This window comes from Eucyclogobius newberryi, unplaced genomic scaffold (assembly GCF_026437365.1).
Source record: "Eucyclogobius newberryi isolate DKJ021-1_F unplaced genomic scaffold, fEucNew1.0.hap1 SCAF_7, whole genome shotgun sequence".
NCBI lineage: Eukaryota > Metazoa > Chordata > Actinopteri > Gobiiformes > Gobiidae > Eucyclogobius > Eucyclogobius newberryi.
Genome location: NW_027316389.1, coordinates 34,294,373 through 34,317,187, shown reverse-complemented (window position 1 = coordinate 34,317,187; position 22,815 = coordinate 34,294,373). Strand labels below are relative to the sequence as shown.

The following is a 22,815-nucleotide window of genomic DNA, read 5'->3' as shown; positions in this document are numbered from 1 at the left end:
GAGATGGAGGAGAGATGGAGAAGAGATGGAGAGGAGGTGGAGGAGGGATGGAGAGGAGATGGGGACGAGAGATGGAGAGGAGATGGAGGAGAGATGGAGAAGAGATGGAGAGGAGGTGGAGGAGGGATGGAGAGGAGATGGAGAGGAGGTGGAGAGGAGGTGGAGGGGAGATGGAGAAGAGGTGGAGGAGGGATGGAGAGGAGATGGAGAGGAGGTGGAGGGGAGATGGAGAGGAGGTGGAGGAGGGATGGAGAGGAGGTGGAGAGGAGGTGGAGGAGAGATGGAGAGGAGGTGGAGGAGAGATGGAGAGGAGGTGGAGGAGGGATGGAGAGGAGATGGAGAGGAGGTGGAGAGGAGGTGGAGGGGAGATGGAGAGGAGGTGGAGGAGGGATGGAGAGGAGATGGAGAGGAGGTGGAGTGGAGATGGAGAGGAGGTGGAGGAGGGATGGAGAGGAGGTGGAGAGGAGGTGGAGGAGAGATGGAGAGGAGGTGGAGGAGAGATGGAGAGGAGGTGGAGGAGGGATGGAGAGGAGATGGAGAGGAGGTGGAGAGGAGGTGGAGGGGAGATGGAGAGGAGGTGGAGGAGGGATGGAGAGGAGATGGAGAGGAGGTGGAGAGGAGGTGGAGGAGAGATGGAGAGGAGGTGGAGGAGGGATGGAGGAGAGATGGAAAGGAAATGGAGGAGGGATGGAGAGGAGGTGGAGGAGAGATGGAGAGGAGGTGGAGAGGAGGTGGAGGAGGGATGGAGAGGAGGTGGAGGAGAGATGGAGGAGGGATGGAGGAGAGATGGAAAGGAAATGGAGGAGGGATGGAGAGGAGGTGGAGGAGAGATTGAGAGGAGGTGGAGAGGAGGTGGAGGAGGGATGGAGAGGAGATGGAGAGGAAGTAGAGGAGGTTGAGGAGGGATGGAGGAGAGATGGAGAGGAGATTGGGAGGGGAGATGGAGAGGAGATGGAGGAGAGATGGAGAAGAGATGGAGAGGAGGTGGAGGAGGGATGGAGAGGAGATGGAGAGGAGGTGGAGAGGAGGTGGAGGGGAGATGGAGAGGAGGTGGAGGAGGGATGGAGAGGAGGTGGAGAGGAGGTGGAGGAGAGATGGAGAGGAGGTGGAGGAGAGATGGAGAGGAGGTGGAGGAGAGATGGAGAGGAGGTGGAGGAGGGATGGAGGAGGGATGGAGGAGAGATGGAAATGAAATGGAGGAGGGATGGAGAGGAGGTGGAGGAGAGATGGAGAGGAGGTGGAGAGGAGGTGGAGGAGAGATTGAGAGGAGGTGGAGAGGAGGTGGAGGAGGGATGGAGAGGAGATGGAGAGGAAGTAGAGGAGGTGGAGGAGGGATGGAGGAGAGATGGAGAGGAGATGGGGAGGAGAGATGGAGAGGAGATGGAGGAGAGATGGAGAAGAGATGGAGAGGAGGTGGAGGAGAGATGGAGAGAGAGAATGGAGAGGAGGTGGAGGAGGGATGGAGAGGAGATGGAGAGGAGGTGGAGAGGAGGTGGAGGGGAGATGGAGAAGAGAGTGGAGGAGGGATGGAGAGGAGATGGAGAGGAGGTGGAGGGAGATGGAGGGAGAGGTGGAGGAGGGATGGAGAGGAGGTGGAGAGGAGGTGGAGGAGAGATGGAGAGGAGGTGGAGGAGAGATGGAGAGGAGGTGGAGGAGGGATGGAGAGGAGATGGAGAGGAGGTGGAGAGGAGGTGGAGGGGAGATGGAGAGGAGGTGGAGGAGGGATGGAGAGGAGATGGAGAGGAGGTGGAGTGGAGATGGAGAGGAGGTGGAGGAGGGATGGAGAGGAGGTGGAGAGGAGGTGGAGGAGAGATGGAGAGGAGGTGGAGGAGAGATGGAGAGGAGGTGGAGGAGGGATGGAGAGGAGATGGAGAGGAGGTGGAGAGGAGGTGGAGGGGAGATGGAGAGGAGGTGGAGGAGGGATGGAGAGGAGATGGAGAGGAGGTGGAGAGGAGGTGGAGGAGAGATGGAGAGGAGGTGGAGGAGGGATGGAGGAGAGATGGAAAGGAAATGGAGGAGGGATGGAGAGGAGGTGGAGGAGAGATGGAGAGGAGGTGGAGAGGAGGTGGAGGAGGGATGGAGAGGAGGTGGAGGAGAGATGGAGGAGGGATGGAGGAGAGATGGAAAGGAAATGGAGGAGGGATGGAGAGGAGGTGGAGGAGAGATTGAGAGGAGGTGGAGAGGAGGTGGAGGAGGGATGGAGAGGAGATGGAGAGGAAGTAGAGGAGGTTGAGGAGGGATGGAGGAGAGATGGAGAGGAGATTGGGAGGGGAGATGGAGAGGAGATGGAGGAGAGATGGAGAAGAGATGGAGAGGAGGTGGAGGAGGGATGGAGAGGAGATGGAGAGGAGGTGGAGAGGAGGTGGAGGGGAGATGGAGAGGAGGTGGAGGAGGGATGGAGAGGAGGTGGAGAGGAGGTGGAGGAGAGATGGAGAGGAGGTGGAGGAGAGATGGAGAGGAGGTGGAGGAGAGATGGAGAGGAGGTGGAGGAGGGATGGAGGAGGGATGGAGGAGAGATGGAAATGAAATGGAGGAGGGATGGAGAGGAGGTGGAGGAGAGATGGAGAGGAGGTGGAGAGGAGGTGGAGGAGGGATGGAGAGGAGATGGAGAGGAGGTGAAGGAGAGATGGAGGAGGGATGGAGGAGAGATGGAAAGAAATGGAGGAGGGATGGAGAGGAGGTGGAGGAGAGATTGAGAGGAGGTGGAGAGGAGGTGGAGGAGGGATGGAGAGGAGATGGAGAGGAGGTGGAGGGGAGATGGAGAGGAGGTGGAGGAGGGATGGAGAGGAGGTGGAGAGGAGGTGGAGGAGAGATGGAGAGGAGGTGGAGGAGAGATGGAGAGGAGGTGGAGGAGGGATGGAGGAGAGATGGAAAGGAAATGGAGGAGGGATGGAGAGGAGGTGGAGGAGAGATGGAGAGGAGGTGGAGGAGGGATGGAGAGGAGGTGGAGGAGAGATGGAGGAGGGATGGAGGAGAGATGGAAAGGAAATGGAGGAGGGATGGAGAGGAGGTGGAGGAGAGATTGAGAGGAGGTGGAGAGGAGGTGGAGGAGGGATGGAGAGGAGATGGAGAGGAAGTAGAGGAGGTGGAGGAGGGATGAAGGAGAGATGGAGAGGAGATGGGGAGGAGAGATGGAGAGGAGATGGAGGAGAGATGGAGAAGAGATGGAGAGGAGGTGGAGGAGGGATGGAGAGGAGATGGAGAGGAGGTGGAGAGGAGGTGGAGGGGAGATGGAGAGGAGGTGGAGGAGGGATGGAGAGGAGGTGGAGGAGAGATGGAGAGGAGGTGGAGGAGGGATGGAGGAGGGATGGAGGAGAGATGGAAAGGAAATGGAGGAGGGATGGAGAGGAGGTGGAGGAGAGATGGAGAGGAGGTGGAGAGGAGGTGGAGGAGGGATGGAGAGGAGATGGAGAGGAGGTGGAGGAGAGATGGAGGAGGGATGGAGGAGAGATGGAAAGGAAATGGAGGAGGGATGGAGAGGAGGTGGAGGAGAGATTGAGAGGAGGTGGAGAGGAGGTGGAGGAGGGATGGAGAGGAGATGGAGAGGAAGTAGAGGAGGTGGAGGAGGGATGGAGGAAAGATGGAGAGGAGATGGGGAGGAGATGGAGGAGAGATGGAGAAGAGATGGAGAGGAGGTGGAGGAGGGATGGAGAGGAGATGGAGAGGAGGTGGAGGAGAGATGGAGAGGAGATGGAGGAGGGATGGAGGAGAGATGGAGAGTAGATGGAGAGGAGGTTGAGATATGGAGAGGAGGTGGAGAGGAGATGGAGAGATTGAGAGGAGATAAAGAAGAGATGGAGAGGAGGTTTAGAGGAGATGGAGAGAGTTGGCGAGGAGGTGGAAAGGAGATGGAGAGATGGAGAGGAGGTGGAGAGATGGAGAGGAGATAGAGAGAAGAGGAGATGGAGAGGAGGTGGAGAAGAGATGGAGAAGAGATGGTGAGGAGATGGTGAGGAGGTGGAGAGGAGATGGAGAAGAGATGGTGAGGGGATGGAGAGGAGGTGGTGAAGAAGTGGAGAGGAGATGGAGAAGAGATGGTGAGGAGGTGGAGAGGAGATGGAGAAGAGATGGTGAGGGGATGGAGATGAGGTGGTGAAGAAGTGGAGAGGAGATGGAGAAGAGATGGTGAGGAGGTGGAGAGGAGATGGAGAAGAGATGGTGAGGGGATGGAGAGGAGGTGGTGAGGAAGTGGAGAGGAGATGGAGAGGCTGAGGAGGCGGGTGGAGAGGCTGCTGCTGTGAAGCATCTTGAAGGGAGGGAAATGAGACCACATCACTGCAGATGCTACACAAAGGAACGAATGATTATAATAACATGATACAACAGTGTAACGTCAAGGCTTGTTTTACATTTTGGTTTATGATACAACATGAGGTATAGGAAAGGTCTGTATGGTTATTAGTTTAATAATATTGCACTGCGTTCCAAAGGATTATGCAAATGATATTTTCCCCTGATTTTGCCAAATGGGCGATATAAATGACGTCATCATCATTTTAGAGTCATTTAGAGGCCTTTAGAGTACAATTTGAGTGTTATTGAACAAACCTCCAAATGATAACATGATTTATTTTCAAAAATAAAAACTTAAAATGGACTGTTCCAAATGAATGAGCAAAACAGATTTTCAAACCATGTTATTGTTGTAAATAACTGAAAATGATCATTTGTTAAATGAGAAGCATTAGCAGGTCAAATTTACTTAAATCAAATTTCAATTAAAACATCTTAACAGGACAAGTGACATTATAACATCGGAGCCCTTATTTGAAAGGAGCTTCACAATTCTTGCATCCATTGAACTTGTGGGTTTATGGAGAGTTTCTGCTTGCATTTCTTTGATGTCAGAACAGCCTCCGAGAGCTGCCTCCCATAGCAGCCAATGATGCAGAGGTGTTCCTTACAGCATGAGATGGTGCATTTTCATGCATGAAGATGATTTTGTTACAGAGAGCACAGTTCTTCTTTTTGTTCCATAGAAGAAAGTGGTCAGTCAGAAACTCTTACTTTACAGGGGTCCTTTTCACACCTCCAGCCACCCTAAAACCAGCTCTCTCCCCATGATTCCAGCCCAAAACATGACTCCGCCTCCTCCCTACTTACGTCGCAGCCTCGTTTGGACCAATCATCCACCACTCCATCCAGAGACCACCCAGGCACACAGCACTCATCAGTGAACAAGACTGTTTGAAAATGAGTCTTCATGTATTTCTGGGCCCACTGGAGCAGGTTCTGCTTGTGAGCATTGGTTAAGCTTTATGCATCACGACAAGCTTCTGGAGGGTCCTACACCTTGATGTTCGCAGGACTCCAGAGGCTCCAGCAGCTTCAAATACTTCTGCTGCTTTGTAATGGCATTTTAGCAGCTGCTCTTTTAATCCAATGAATTTGTCTGACAGACACCTTCCTTATTGTTCTTTTATCTGCATGAATCCAGAATCCATGTGTCCTTTGAATCAGCTTCAAATCGCTTAATAGTACGATGATCACACCTAGGTTTTCATTAAATATTTAAGGTTTTCATACGTCATAAGGCGTAAACGCTCTCTCTTCTTTCTCACACTTATTGTGCTTTATCTCCTAAATTTTGTAAATATAGTTAGTATGCTGGAATAGTTTTTTTTAATTCAACTGTTTTTGACTTTTTTCGGCTGGATTTGAGCGTTTTTTCGTTGTGTTGTTGTGACGTGAGCTAGCTCCGAGCGAGCCCACCAGCCCCCCCCCCCCCCCCCCGCGCCCTCCGGCCGCGCTAAAGTACGGCGTGTTGTCGGTACACGTTTATATACACGTTTAAATGAAAGAGGAACTTCACGAACGATCGGGACACGCACTGGAATCGCTTTAAATTAACTTGTTTTGACTTTATTCGGCTGGATTGAGTGTTTTCGTTGTGTCGTTGCAATGTGTTTTGGCTCTGAGTCCCCCGGCTCCGGCCCCGCCCCCCGGCCGGCGCCGTACCGCGTTTACACAAAGGAGGAACTCATGAAACTGCGGAGAACAGTCGTCTTACCCGGAGATCGTCACGTTATCCCGGCGGACATCCTAAGGAAAACGCAACGAAGCAGACGGGCTGGACGTAAACTCCGAGAGAAGAGAGGAGAAAACAGGAAGTCGGTTCCCGCCGTAGTCATGGGTAACGTGAGGTCCCTTCAAAATAAAATGACGGAAATAGCGAGCCTCATGCGGTCCCAGAGGATTTATAGGGACAGCAGCGTCTTGATTTTCACAGAGACCTGGTTAACAGCAGAAATGCCAGACTCTATTGTAGGTTTGGACAATTTTCATCTGCTGCGGGCGGACAGAACGAGAGAATGCGAGAAGAAAAGAGGTGGAGGTCTGGCGGTGTATGTGAACACGAGCTGGTCCAAACCCGAACACTGCACAGTGAAGGAGCAGCTATGTAACAAGGATATTGAACTATTGGCTATTGGCATGAGGCCATATTATCTGCCCCGGGAGTTCTCACATGTGATTTTGATCGCAGTCTATGTGGCCCCGTCTGCCAATGCTGAAAATGCTTGTGAAGCACTGCTCTCCTGCACTTGTAGGCTGCAAACACAGCATCCACAGGCTCTCTTCCTCATCTCTGGTGACTTTAACCACGCTTCTCCCTCTTCTGTTCTACCAACATACACCCAGTATGTTACCTGCCCCACCAGAGAGAATAGAACATTGGACTTGTTTTTTGCCAACACCAAGGAGGCTTATTCTTCTTCCCCCCTCCCTCCCCTGGGCAGCTCAGACCACAACCTTGTACATCTGAGGCCTGTGTATGAACCCATCGTGAGCAGGCAGCCTGTGGTGTCCCGTGAGGTGAGGATGTGGTCTGCTAAGAGCGAGGAGGCTCTGAGGGACTGCTTCAGCACCACTGTCTGGACTGAGCTTTATGACCCACATGGGGAGAACATCAACACCATCACAGAGTGCATCACGGACTACATCAACTTCTGTTTTGAGAACATTGTTCCCGCCCGGACGGTGCGGTGTTTTCCAAACAACAAGCCATGGATTAACCGTGAACTGAAGGCTCTGCTGAAGGAGAAGAAGAGAGCCTTCAGGTCAGGGAACAAGGAGGAGCTGAGGACTGTGCAGAAGGAGCTGAGGAGGAAGATCAGGCAGGCTGAGGCCGGCTACAAGAGGAGGATGGAGGAGCAGCTGCAGCAAAAGAACATTCAGGGAGTGTGGAGGAGCCTGAAAACCATCTCGGGCTTCAAAATCCCCCCTGCCCAGACAGAGGGGGATCTACAGTGGGTGAATGATTTAAATGCTCACTTCTTGAGGTTTGATTGGTCACCCGCCCCTCCCCCTGCACAGCTGCATGCTCCCTCTTCCACAGCTGGACAATGCCCTGCATCTGCTCCTCTTCGCTTATCTGCCCTGGACCATCAGCTCCCCACTTCGCCTGGACTCACCCATCCCCCCAGCACACGGTCCCCCTGCCAACCACTGACTGTCACAGCAGCACAGGTGAGGAGAGAGCTGAAGAGGATTAAAGTGAGGAAGGCAGCAGGACCTGATGGCATCAGCCCCAGGCTCCTTAAGTCCTGCGCAGATGAACTGTGTGGAGTTATGGAGCATGTCTTCAACATGAGCCTGAAGCTGAGGGTGGTACCACAGGTCTGGAAGACCTCCTGTCTGGTACCTGTACCTAAGACACCGCGCGCCAAAGACCTCAACAGCTTCAGGCCAGTGGCTCTCACGTCCCACCTGATGAAGACACTGGAGCGGCTGGTCCTGGACCACCTCCGCTCCACCGTGAGCTCAGCCATGGACCCGCTGCAGTTTGCATATCGGTCTGGCATCGGAGTGGAGGACGCCGTCATCTCCCTGCTGCACCGCTCTCTCTCTCACCTGGAAAAGCCTGGCAGCTCTGTGAGGATTCTGTTCTTCGATCTTTCCAGCGCCTTCAACACCATCCAGCCGCTGCTCCTGAGGGACAAGCTGGAGACAGCTGGTGTGGAGTATGACCTGGCAGAGTGGATCCTGGACTACCTCACAGACCGACCCCAGTTTGTGAGAGCCCGGAACTGTGTGTCTGACACTCGGACCTGCAGTGTGGGGACGCCCCAGGGCACTGTCCTCGCGCCGTTTCTCTTTACCCTTTACACTGCAGACTTCAGACATGACACGGACAGCTGTGTCCTCCAGAAGTTCTCTGACGACTCTGCCATCATCGGACTCATCACGGACGACGATGATGCGGAGTACAGAGGACTGGCGCAGGACTTTGTGGACTGGTGTCAGCGGAACCACCTCCTCATCAACGCGGGGAAGACCAAGGAGATGGTGGTGGATTTCCGCAGACGCCACCCCACTGCCCCCTCGCCAGTGAACATCCAGGGACGGGACATTGAGAGAGTGGACTCATACAAGTACCTGGGTGTTCATCTGAACCACAAACTGGACAGGACTCATAAGACAGACGCACTGTACAGGAAGAGCCAGAGTCGGCTCTACCTCCTGAGGAGACTCAGGTCTTTTGGAGTGACAGGGCCACTCCTGAAGACCTTCTATGACTCTGTGGTGGCATCAGCCCTCCTGTAGGTGTGGCCTGCTGGAGCAGCAGCATCACAGAGATGGAGAGGAAGAGGCTGGACAGAGTCATCAAGAAATCCAGCTCCGTCCTGGGCTGTGCTCTGGACTCGGTGCAGGAGGTGGGGGACAGGAGGGTCCTGGCTAGATTCACATCTATGCTGGACCATGAGTGTCACCCCCTGCAGGACACTCTGTCCGCTCTGGAGAGCAGCTTCAGTGAGAGACTGATCCACCCTCGCTGTGTGAAGGAAAGGTTCCGTAGGTCTTTCCTTCCTGCTGCTGTCAGACTTTATAACAAAAACTGTTAGTACTGAACACTCGCAATACTGACCTAACCTAATACTGATGTGCAATTCTGTCATATGTGCAATTGCTGTTGGAATTCATGTGCAATTCATGTGCAATTACTGTGAAATTCATGTGCAATCTATGTGCTGTCGTGACACATATTCATGTGCAATTACTGCCGTGATCACATGCAATGGTATTTATGTATTTATTTATTTATTTATTTGTCTATGGGAGTTTTTATTTATTTATAGGAGATCTTCTATTGAGAGTGTTTTTCAGACTTCCTATAAGTGATCTGTTCTTTTCTTCTGGATCTACCTCTGTATCTACCTGCGTTGCACCAATGAAATTTCCCCATGTGGGACAATAAAGGAATATCTTATCTTATACCTTGTCCAAGGCATTCAACTATTTCATGCTTTTCAGCACTAGAGAGATCCTTTTTATTTCCCAAATTGATTGAAAATGGTGGGTGCTTAATACTGTGGAATTTTCCTCCTTTAATTGGACTTACCTGGCACACTAATTTGCTAATCCATGAGTTTCACTGGAAAACAAACAAAAATTACCTTTATGACACTTAAACACAATTTGCATAATAATTTGGAACGCGGTGTATGATACAAAAGTGGCAAGACCTCGGTTTGTTTCTCAAACTGGACTTCGGTGAACGTTTATTAGTGAAAATGTAGTCAACAGTTTGATTGGAGGCATAATACTGGAGGAGGAGTTATAGCAGGAGAGACGCTTCAAGGGGTCCACAGGGGGACAAGTCACATGCAAAGGAGCTGAAACTAGGAGCTGAACAGTTGTAGGGCTACTGCACCAACTGCGGCATCGAACGTTCAGTGGAGCAACAGGTTGGGCTGTTTGAGCATCTCTTTGGGTTTAGAGCCATGACCTGGGACTCTGGTTTGCAGGACTTTGGCCATTTTACCATGAATTAAGTTTTAATCTGGACAATAAAAACTCTTTTGAATTGAATTTCTTCTGGGTTTCGTCTTCTTCATTTTGTTAAGAATGCAATCGTTAACCAGAAGAAATGATGACACGGCAGTTTGTCCATCATACAGGACATGGCCCCAGGGCCAGTCAGGGAGAAAAACAGACAATGCAGATTTCATATATGATAATGGGGGAAAAAAACATAGAAATACACTGTCAGTAAGTTATAATTCTGTTTCCATAGAAGAAGCACAATCACTGGAGTTTGATTTTAAAAGATGAAAATATATACCTTTGTTTATGTCTAGAACACATGGGATCTAATTAATGAAAATTGAGTCTAGAACTAATTACCATAAACAGCTGTTGATGTTGTAATTGTGTAACTGACGATGATGATGATATTTTTGAATAGGTTCTGAAAAGCCATTTACAAAGAATAGTTTCAACCAGACATAGTTTCTTTTATACCTTTTACAACAAAAAGGACAAATAATAATAACAATGAAAATCAAAATCATGGTTTCTAAGATGAGACAAACCTGAACCATTTTGTTTAATTTGATTCCTGTTCAGACCCATTTTTACATCATTACTAAACTCTCAATTATACTACCAATTGTGGATATTCATTGTTTTTTGACTAATAACAATGGGAATAATTAGATAGCCCACTAATTAGATATGATTATTGATGTGTGTTTACATGAAATTCATCCACATTTTTGCTTTAACTGTTAAAAACAATGGATTTTAGAATGACTCTTTCAATTCTGCCACATTTGTCTTACCACACCGTTTTGCTTGTCCAACTCTCCAGGTTTGAACAACCAGAAATGAATCAGATTACTCACAGCAGATGGAACCGTTTACATGACATCTAAATAACCTGATCACTCCAGAAATCAGATAATGATCAGATTTCAGGAGTCCAGACATCTTCACACAGCAGTGTCAGATTTGTGTCCTTAGGGTGGGGGCAGAAGTGGCAGAGGATTTATGGATGATATCAGAGATTAATGATTGTGTGTCAGGTTGCCCCACCCAAGGGTACGCACTCAGGGTGGGGTGGCGGGCAGTGACTTATGAGGTGGGAGTGAGGAGTATATAATGAAGAGGTGGCCCCACGATGGCTCACAATGTCTGTAGAATGGAACTACGGCTGATTAACCATTAAAGTGTGATCAAATGATGAGTATGTTTATGTTTATTGTGGCTCGTCTCTTTCAGATAACTGATTACACCTTAATTAACATTAACTAAGCATGAGAAAATACTTAAATAATAATGAACAAATAGTTTATTAAGAATGATTTAGGCTTAGTAACTACTTCATTAACGGGTTAGGAATTTGTTATGAATTAATTCTGTGCTCATGCTTTATTGAGGCTTTTATGACAAATATTACCTGTAAGAAATATACAATACAAACTATACCATACATAATACTATTTGGTGTTTTTGTAGTTTTGGGGTTCAGCTGTGGAAGAAGTACTCAAGTGTGATACTGTAATACTAAAAGTACACACGCACATACAGTAGCAGAATAAAGAAAATGTAAATGTAGTACATTCAAAATCTTAAGGAGAGATTTTGAAGTACCCTTTCAGAATGTACTGCAAGTGTTTCACACAGATCTTGAGAAATGTGTTCAATGTGGTGATTTGATAATGCAAATTACGCTTTGGTCAACAAAGGTACATTTATAGTGAGTTTATGTATATATTCCTGAAAAACTTAAATAAAATAACCCCTCAAACCTCATACAAACTGCTTTACTTTTCAGTCCATTTCAAACATGAAGTACAGTAGAAAGTACAGATACCTACTCTCAAATGTATTGAAGTAAAAGTAAAAAGTACCCAAAAATTACTTAATTAAGTACATATATCGGTACGTAAAAATGTCACTTGAGTACTGTACTTTTGCTCAACCTAAATTATTATATTTCTTTCTACATATTTCTGGGATATTTGTGTTGTTTCAGGCAAAATTTTCTTTCCAGTGGAGTAAGTCGACTTTTTTTTCTACAGTGTACATCCAGCTGTCATAAAACTTATTCTTCGGATATTTTCTCTTGTCCTCATCTGCTCTCTCCTTCTCGCTTCTGTCTTTTCTTTTCTTTTTTTCCTCTTTCCATCTCAGCCGTCACATTGATCGGGCGCGCTGAGCCGTGCTAGCTCTGTCAGTCCGCTCGGCAGGCCACAGTCCTGGGTGTAAGGGGGGCAGAAGAGTCCAGTGTAGCGGGATTAGCCTGTTGGAAGATTAGCCTTTTCCTCCTGTGTCATGCTAATCCCAACACAAGCCCACAAAAGCACAGAGGCTGATGAGATGTTGTAATCGGATCACCGGGGAGCAGCAAGATTTGTACGAGAATTAAGGCTAAATTCCACCCGTTTTGGTTGGAGCTACTTTGCACACTTTGTGGTTCATTCTGGATGTTGGACGAAAAAGGTTGAGTACAATGTTGATGTTTGTGCTGTTGCTTGGTTATTTATATTAGCATGACCTCTAAACCCTTTAAACTCCATGTCATCAAAATGTTGAAAATTCCAAAAAGGAAGCAACTGGAGGCAAATAGAAGTAAACCTAAACACATTCTCAATAATTAATTGACATCATTGACCTAATTTGTTTAATTTTAAGTGTTTTTAACCGAAAAATATGCAACAGTTTTGAATTTCCAGGGTAGTGATGCCAGCTAGTTTGCTTTTCTATCACAAAGGATTGAAAAAATACACATATCTAGCCTTAAAATTCCAGTTGAACATCACCACATAAACTATTATTTTTGTGGTGTATTATGTGATATATCGGGACATAAAATAAAAACTATTGTGGGCTCAACATTTCTGTAAGTATTTGTCCAGTAAAACTGCTAAATCTGGATTTTGCCTTCATCAACAATGCAACGTAATCTATAAAATATACTAATAATGTAAAATACGATAGTCTTCAATCCAGGCTCTGATGTCGCTCATATGTATCATTATTTTTGTGATATTCTGAGGTTAATCCCAGTTTCTCCTTTGAAGTCACATTATGTTCCACTTCAGCTTTGCCTCCATGCTAGAATTTTAAATGTGTTTGTTTACACATTTTTAATCATCTATATAATTTCACTTTGAGCTAAACTAGCATTTTGGAGTTTGCTTTTATCAAACACAAACTCGATGTTGTGTGTTTTGTATCATTCGCGCTAATTAGCAACTTCAAAGCTTGCAGCTATTGTTTGGAGATACTTCACATACATTATTTTTAGCCTTAACACAGGAAAACCAATGCAAAGGTATTTGCACTGACACAAAACATGTTGTCAATGAGCTACAGCGTCATTTCTCCAGCAAAGAAATAGAAACGTTACATTTTATAAAACTGGAAAACTTTGGAGCCCCCAAAGGGACATTATGAGAAAAAAATACAATAAATGCAACATCTCAAAATACTTGCACTCAAACACAACTTTGAGATGTTGCCGACTGCTTTCTGTGGCCTAGAATCACCACACCCAAAACATACTTCTGATGCATAATGTTACTACAGAAGTACTTTTAAAACCGTGTTACAACAGTGTTTTCTCATCATTACTTTACCCAAATTGACATGTATTTATTATGTCTTGTCCTGCAATCGAAGCGTGGGAGCTGAGAAAAGTCTGGTCTGCACATAGCCCACATCTCCGCCCACTTTTCTGTATTTCAATGGACCTATTTCCATGATCAAGCCGTTTTAGAAGAATATCTGCAAAATGGGAAATAATGAAATATAGACATGTTATAGTTGTATTACTAAGAGAAACGTCTTTAAGAACATGTTATTACAGTTTTTTACGATTGAATAAACACAATTTTGATAGTTTTGTTTTATTTAGCAAAACCCTACACACAATTAGCACAACCACAAACCCAATTAGCAAAACACCTTATCTCCTTTGCAAAATGAAACACTCTTGTAAAAACTCTGCACTAATTGATCAAAACCATATTTTTTTACCATATGAAACACACATGTTGCATATGACTTAACCATGTTTGCACCAGTTACACACCAGTTACACACCAGTTACACACCAGTTACACACCAGTTACACACTGCAAAAATTCTGCTTCTAAGTGCACAGAGTCGTGTGGGTGAAGTGCACCGTGAATTTGCAAAACATGGCTCGGATTTGCACAACTGTAAACACAATGTCTGTTCACACTTTGTGCAAAACAACACACACAGTGAACACTACACACACTTGTGTGCATCACTGTAGACACCACACAGGACACAAGACTAATGCTGTTGACAATGTCATATATTTTTTTTCCATATACTCAAGCCAACATGGTGAAAAACATTACATTTTATCCAGTACAAAAAAGAACCCTCCCAAACTCCTCCCCCTCTTCCTCCTGCTTGAAGTCTTCCTCTTCCTCTTCCTCTACCTCTATCCCTACCTCCACCTCGACCTCCACCTCTGGCACGGCCTCTGCCTCCTTCTACTCCTCCTCCTCCTCTTCCGCCTTCTCATTTTCACTCTGCTTCTTCCTCTTGCTTCCCCTTTGGTTCAGTTTGGTGAACTCACATGCTGCATTTTTATAGTGCTTAAATCTGATCGGTGCGTCTACAATTAAGCGATCTTGTGTTTGCGCGCCTGATGACAGTGTTCAATGGATTGGCACATGGGTGTGGTCATTTGGCACATGGGTGTGGTCATTTGGCACATGGGTGTGGTCATTTGGCACATGGGTGTTGTCATTTGAGCGTGCATGTGGGTGAGCGTGCATGTGGGTGAGCGTGCATGTGGGTGAGCGTGCATGTGGGTGAGCGTGCATGTGGGTGAGCGTGCATGTGGGTGAGCGTGCATGTGGGTGAGCGTGCATGTGGGTGAGCGTGCATGTGGGTGAGCGTGCATGTGGGTGAGCGTGCATGTGGGTGGGAGTGCATGTGGGTGAGCGTGCATGTGGGTGAGCGTGCATGTGGGTGAGCGTGCGTGAGCGTGCATGTGGGTGAGCGTGCATGTGGGTGAGCGTGCGTTCCCTGCCCACCCCGTGACGGAAACTTTTGTTCAATCTAGGTGAGAGAAAAGCTCACACAAATGCACAAAGCTGCTTTATGCACAGGTTTTCCCCCAAAAATATGATTTTATTCCTGCACAATTCCAGCGCAGTACGTCCGTCGTCGTAAGCAGGGCCCCGTTTGTTTTTTGAAACTACGCCTGTTTTGTTTCTTTGCCTCAAACCTCCACAATAATCTGAACATTGTGTTGTGGGTTTACGTTTTACTTTGAACACTTTTTCAGCTTGTCCAGAGATGTTTTTTACGCTTTGCACAGGGACCCACACAGCTAGAGACGGCCCTGCGTATATTACTCTTAGGGACAAATCCTTTATAGCAGTACAAACAACCTGTAGCACTCTGGTGTATTAGGGCATAGGGTTCACACCTTTATAAAAAGCTTTTAGCACTTCTGGATACAGTGGGCCTGTTGCCATGGTGACATAAAAGAGGAACCCAGACCATGACTTGATAAATGTAACTGTTTATCTGCTCGGCCCGGAGCTGGAGGAGGCTGTGGGACACTTATAAGAGGACGCTTAAATGTAAATAGTTAATGCGATGTGTTGAGTTGCTAAGCTCCAATAAAAAGTCATTTAAAACTAATACAAATAGAAGCATTATCTCTAGGCTGGGTAATATTGCGATCTGATCCCTGTGATGGCATGACAAAATGTTATGTACAATGTTAAAATGATCTTACTGTATGTTGATTAGTGCAGAACATTTATACTGTTATTGTCCTTTACACGTTCTCTGGCCCGAGCCCTCAGGCCCAGGACGCAGAGTCACGCTGAGTGCACAAAGCCTGTTCTTTTCCTCTCGAGACAAAACATTTAGCTCCAAAGTCAATGACATGGCCAAAGACGCGGCGTGAGAGGAGAAGGCGCGTGAATGAAAGTGTGCGGATGATAAACGGCGTGAGGAGCGGAGGACAGAGCGCCGCGGATGCTCCCCTAAAGAGTTTTAAAGGTGGAATGGACTATTTTTTTCAGCAATTTTTTTATCATATTTCCTCGTGGCGTGGATAAATCATTTGTCCTGCCACGTATCAATCATAAAACGCACCTACCGCTCACCTGCAGCCGCGTCAGGCTCGTCCCCATGTTTCCGCGTGCCTAAGCGAATGGATCTATCATAATATAGTTCCCTCAGTGTACGGGGCAAAATGAAGACGGAGAAAGACAGTACGAGCTGACGCAGAAGTGGACAGAAATCTACGGGAGACGAGAGATGCGATGCGCTCCGTTGCGCTAATAAACAAACGCACGTGTGTGTTGTATCAGTCCACACGGGGGAGTGGCATGTGCACTTCCGCCTGAGTTCTCAAATCGTTGAAAAATCGTCCATACCGCCTTTAATGTGGGTCAGAGCCAGTGGAGGGGACAAGCACTTGTGGGACAGGAGATCCAGGACACAGGGAGACACACTAACACATGTAAACACGTGAAGTCCTCTCAGACGTGCTTATGCTAGAGCTGCCAATAAAGCTGCTTCTGAGCGTGCGGGCCGGATCCGGTCTGCACTCTGGAGTCACTTTGCTTTGTGTTTCCAACTCCAGATAGTTTATACCGTACATTGATCAGTCAGACATTCTCTCACCTCTCAATTTGTGTTAACACTCCATCTACAGGCAGCAGAGAAAATGACCATGGGGAAAATCAACAAAAGCTAGCCTGCCCCGACATGCTAATGTTAGCACACAGTTGAATTGAATGCGATTTGAAGAAATGCTAAAAATGTGTCTAGTGAAGTGTTTTCTACTTACTAAACAGGATTAATATGTGCTTCATCGTGTTGTGTTGTGTTTTTATTGTTGTTTGTATGTTTTAAGTGTGTGTTGAACTTTGCTGCTTCTTGGTCAAGACTGCCATGAAAAAATAAATAAAAATGTATATATAACGGCATTTAAAAATAAAATAAAGACAAAACAAGAAACATGAATGAAACTATTTAACGCTCCCCTTTTAATGAGGGAACACTGTTATAACATGGTTTAAAGCTCAAAACAGTGACTACTTACATAATATCTGTTCATATTAACCCAGAATATTATCATGGAAAAAGTTTGTATGATATTTGTATTTAGAGTAAAAATATTTGGTGTTATTTTCACTGTGATACGTGGTTCTGGAAACCTTAAAGCATGTGCGGTAGTTGAGTGAGTTGTAATTAGAGTAGGGAGTGTGGCGGTGAGTGATGGTCTGTTGAATGTGTGACTAATGGAGATGAAAAGCAGTTGAAGTGTTTTAGACTAGTTGAATCTGAGGTTTACCGTGCCTAACAAGATGGACAGTGAGTGCAGGTGGTAAATAGAGAAATAAACTTAATGAGTGTGAATATAGAGGCATAAAAGGAGGAGCTAAAATATTGGATTGGGGAAAAAAAGGAGACATGTTGTGCTTTTTTCCAGGTGTTTAGTATTGAACTACAACACAATTAAATCATCATTTTACATTTTATTCATTGTACAACCGCAATATTGATTTAAAATGGCTCAATAACAGAAGGAGTCCATTGACTTCCTGTTCAAAACGTCAATGAATGAAGCAAAGCAACTTCAGATGTGTTTTTTTAACGAGGGAACATTAAAAAAGAGTAACATTTGCAGAATATGTGTGTACCGCTACTACTTCATCAATTTTTTTTTTTTTTTACCACACTTTTACTCCTACTTGAGTAATATATTTGATAGTGTAGCATTACTCTTACTTGAGGACACGTTTTGCTTACTCTTTCCACTGTGAGTATTTATATTACATTACATTCTTTCATTTTTATTCTACTATTTAAAGGGGACATATTCTGCTAAGTCAACTTTAATGAGCTTTTACTCTTGTTACAACAGTGTGTCTTCATTATTAGTTTTCTCACAGTTGTATTCAGATTGATTCCTGCATGTTTGAGTTAATCCTGTTTTGTCCTGAAACTGAGAATCCAGTGCTCAGAAAAGCCTTGTTTCACCTACCCCCTATACCCGCCCACATCCCTGTACTTAGTTGTGATTGCTTGAAAAATGAAGAGTGACACATGTAGAGTTCTAAAATGTCACATAGCCACTTTTCAACAACAAAAAACACATAAATGGCATAAAATCTGCTGCTTGTTACAATAAAATGTCATTATGAAGAGGCGGGGCTTATCACTTCTGCAGTTTTGAACAGGAAGTCAATGGACCTCTTTCTGTTATTGAGCCATTTTAAATCAATATTGCGGTTTTACAATGAATACAATGTAAAATGATGATTTAATTGTGTTGTAGTTCAATACTAAACACCTGGAAAAAAGCACAACATGTCTCCTTTTTTCCCCAATCCAATATTTTAGCTTCTTTTTATGCCTCTATATTCACTCTGACACATTCCTGTCCCCACAAATAAACTTGTTTCATAATCAATTTAAAAACGCATCAATAATTTTGACAAAGTTGCGACTAATCAGTGAAATCCTCAATTCCCTTTCATTCTCAGTGTCTAAATACATTAACGTTCATCCAGTCTGTGACCAGTTTTGACGTCAGTGCGACATAATCCACCAGATATAAAAAAGAAAAGGCATCTGCAAACACACAGTTTATTTTGAGGAAAAGTGTGACCTGAACGATCCCGATTATCGATTCACGGAACAACGTGGTCGTCCCTAATGGCGCGTTCTCCCTTTGTGCCCAGTTCAACACGCGTGTGAAGAAGACGGCGTGCTTCGACCACCTGGTGCAGGCCAACGTCAGGAACAAGAAGCTCCTGAAGGACGCCGTGCAGAACATGACGGCTAAAGGCATCACCAACTACACCAAGGGCTTCGAGTTCGCCTTCCAACAGCTCTCCACCGTAACTACCTCCACTCCTTCACTCCTCCACTCCTTCACTCCTCCACTCCTTCACTCCTTCACTCCTTCACTCCTCCACTCCTTCACTCCTCCACGCCTTCACTCCTCCACTCCTCCTCTCCTTCACTCCTTCACTCCTCCACTCCTCTCCTCCACTCCTTCACTCCTTCACTCCTCCACTCCTCCACTCCTTCACTCCTCCACTCCTTCACTCCTCCACTCCTTCACTCCTCCACGCCTTCACTCCTCCACTCCTTCACTCCTCCACTCCTTCACTCCTCCACGCCTTCACTCCTCCAATCCTCCAATCCTCCACTCCTTCACTCCTTCACTCCTTCACTCCTCCACTCCTTCACTCCTCCACTCCTTCACTCCTTCACTCCTTCACTCCTCCACTCCTTCACTCCTCCACTCCTTCACTCCTTCACTCCTCCACTCCTTCACTCCTTCACTCCTTCACTCCTCCACTCCTTCACTCCTCCACGCCTTCACTCCACCACTCCTTCACTCCTCCACTCCTTCACTCCTTCACTCCTTCCCTCCTCCACTCCTTCACTCCTCCACTCCTTCACTCCTTCACTCCTCCACTCCTTCACTCCTTCACTCCTTCACTCCTCCACTCCTTCACTCCTCCAATCCTTCACTCCTTCACTCCTTCACTCCTTCACTCCTTCACTCCTCCACTCCTTCACTCCTCCACTCCTCCACTCCTCCACTCCTTCACTCCTTTACTCCTCCACTCCTCCACTCCTCCACTCCTTCACTCCTCCACTCCTTCACTCCTTCACTCCTTCACTCCTCCACTCCTTCACTCCTCCACTCCTCCTCTCCTCCACTGCTTCACTCCTCCACTCCTCTCCTCCACTCCTCCTCTCCTTCACTCCTCCACTCCTCCACTCCTCCACTCATCCACTCCTTCCTTCCTCCACTCCTTCACTCCTTCACTCCTCCACTCCTTCACTCCTCCACGCCTTCACTCCTTCACTCCTCCACTCCTTCACTCCTCCACTCCTTCACTCCTCCACTCCTCCACTCCTTCACTCCTCCACTCCTTCACTCCTTCACTCCTCCACTCCTCCACTCCTTCACTCCTTCACTCCTTCACTCCTCCACTCCTCCACTCCTTCACTCCTCCACTCCTCCTCTCCTTCACTCCTTCACTCCTCCACTCCTCTCCTCCACTCCTTCACTCCTCCACTCCTCCACTCTTTCACTCCTCCACTCCTTCACTCCTCCACTCCTCCACTCCTCCACTCCTTCACTCCTCCACTCCTCCACTACTTCACTCCTTCAGTCCTCCATTCCTCCACTCCTCCACTCCTTCACTCCTTCACTCCTCCACTCCTCCACGCCTTCACTCCTCCACTCCTCCACTCCTTCACTCCTCCACTCCTCCACTCCTCCACTCCTTCACTCCTCCACTCCTCCACTCCTTCACTCCTTCACTCCTCCACTCCTTCACTCCTTCACTCCTCCACTCCTTCACTCCTTCACTCCTCCACTCCTCCACTCCTTCACTCCTCCACTCCTTCACTCCTCCACGCCTTCACTCCTCCATGCCTCCACTCCTCCACTCCTCCACTCCTTCACTCCTCCACTCCTCCACTCCTCCACTCCTTCACTCCTCCACTCCTTCACTCCTCCACTCCTCCACTCCTTCACTCCTCCACTCCTTCACCCCTCCACTCCTCCACTCCTTCACTCCTCCACTCCTCCACTCCTCCACTCCTTCACTCCTCCACTCCTCCACTCCTCCACTCCTCCACTCCTTCACTCCTCCACGCCTTCACTCCTCCACTCCTCCACTCCTCCACGCCTTCACTACTCCACGCCTTCACTCCTCCACTCCTCCACTCCTTCACTCCTTCACTCCTCCACTCCTCCACTCCTTCACTCCTCCACGCCTTCACTCCTCCACGCCTTCACTCCTCTACTCCTTCACTCCTCAACTCCTCCACTCCTTCACTCCTCCACGCCTTCACTCCTCCACTCCTTCACTCCTCCACGCCTTCACTCCTCCACTCCTTCACTCCTCCACGCCTTACCTCCTCCACGCCTTCACTCCTCCACTCCTTCACTCCTCCACTCCTTCACTCCTTCACTCCTTCACTCCTCCACTCCTTCACTCCTCCACGCCTTCACTCCTCCACTCCTCCTCTCCTTCACTCCTTCACTCCTCCACTCCTCTCCTCCACTCCTTCACTCCTTCACTCCTCCACTCCTCCACTCCTTCACTCCTCCACTCCTTCACTCCTCCACTCCTCCACTCCTCCACTCCTCCACGCCTTCACTCCTCCACTCCTTCACTCCTCCACGCCTTACCTCCTCCACGCCTTCACTCCTCCACTCCTTCACTCCTCCACTCCTTCACTCCTTCACTCCTTCACTCCTCCACTCCTTCACTCCTCCACGCCTTCACTCCTCCACTCCTCCTCTCCTTCACTCCTTCACTCCTCCACTCCTCTCCTCCACTCCTTCACTCCTTCACTCCTCCACTCCTCCACTCCTTCACTCCTCCACTCCTTCACTCCTCCACTCCTCCACTCCTCCACTCCTCCACTCCTCCACTCCTCCACTCCTTCACTCCTCCACTCCTTCACTCCTCCACGCCTTCACTCCTCCACTCCTTCACTCCTCCACGCCTTCACTCCTCCACTCCTTCACTCCTCCACGCCTTACCTCCTCCACGCCTTCACTCCTCCACTCCTTCACTCCTCCACTCCTTCACTCCTCCACTCCTCCACTCCTCCACTCCTCAACTCCTCCACTCCTTCACTCCTCCACTCCTTCACTCCTCCACGCCTTCACTCCTCGACTCCTTGACTCCTCCACTCCTTCACTCCTCCACGCCTTCACTCCTCCACTCCTTCACTCCTCCACTCCTTCACTCCTCCACGCCTTCACTCCTCCACTCCTCCTCTCCTTCACTCCTTCACTCCTCCACTCCTCTCCTCCACTCCTTCACTCCTTCACTCCTCCACTCCTCCACTCCTTCACTCCTCCACTCCTCCACTCCTTCACTCCTCCACTCCTCCACTCCTTCACTCCTCCACTCCTTCACTCCTTCACTCCTCCACTCCTTCACTCCTCCACTCCTTCACTCCTTCACTCCTCCACTCCTCCACGCCTTCACTCCTCCACTCCTCCACTCCTTCACTCCTCCACTCCTACACTCCTCCACTCCTTCACTCCTCCACTCCTCCACTCCTCCACTCCTTCACTCCTTCACTCCTCCACTCCTTCACTCCTTCACTCCTCCACTCCTTCACTCCTTCACTCCTCCACTCCTCCACTCCTTCACTCCTCCACTCCTCCACTCCTTCAATCCTTCTCTCCTCAACTCCTCCACTCCTCCACGCCTTCACTCCTCCATGCCTCCACTCCTCCACTCCTCCACTCCTTCACTCCTCCACTCCTCCACTCCTCCACTCCTTCACTCCTCCACTCCTTCACTCCTCCACTCCTCCACTCCTTCACTCCTCCACTCCTTCACTCCTCCACTCCTCCACTCCTCCACTCCTCCACTCCTTCACTCCTCCACGCCTTCACTCCTCCACTCCTCCACTCCTCCACGCCTTCACTCCTCCACGCCTTCACTCCTCCACTCCTCCACTCCTTCACTCCTTCACTCCTCCACTCCTCCACTCCTTCACTCCTCCACGCCTTCACTCCTCCACGCCTTCACTCCTCTACTCCTTCACTCCTCAACTCCTCCACTCCTTCACTCCTCCACACCTTCACTCCTCCACTCCTTCACTCCTCCACGCCTTCACTCCTCCACTCCTTCACTCCTCCACGCCTTACCTCCTCCACGCCTTCACTCCTCCACTCCTTCACTCCTCCACTCCTTCACTCCTCCACTCCTTCACTCCTCCACTCTTTCACTCCTCCACGCCTTACCTCCTCCACGCCTTCACTCCTCGACTCCTTCACTCCTCCACTCCTTCACTCCTCCACGCCTTCACTCCTCCACTCCTTCACTCCTCCACTCCTTCACTCCTCCACTCCTTCACTCCTCCACGCCTTCACTCCTCCACTCCTCCTCTCCTTCACTCCTTCACTCCTCCACTCCTCTCCTCCACTCCTCCACTCCTTCACTCCTCCACTCCTTCAGTCCTCCATTCCTCCACTCCTCCACTCCTTCACTCCTTCACTACTCCACTCCTCCACGCCTT

The 22,815-nt window shown here is 48.3% G+C and overlaps 1 protein-coding gene across 1 annotated transcript in view; it reads left to right on the top strand.

Annotated features, from left to right (window-relative positions):
• Window positions 1-22,815, top strand: part of LOC140348519 (voltage-dependent calcium channel subunit alpha-2/delta-1-like) — a 181,738-nt gene that overhangs the window by 128,369 nt on the left and 30,554 nt on the right. Inside the window, exon 11 of the mRNA XM_072434451.1 lies at window positions 18,483-18,641. Within this exon, the coding sequence (XP_072290552.1) occupies window positions 18,483-18,641 (159 nt within the window). The remainder of the gene's footprint in view (window positions 1-18,482; window positions 18,642-22,815) is intronic.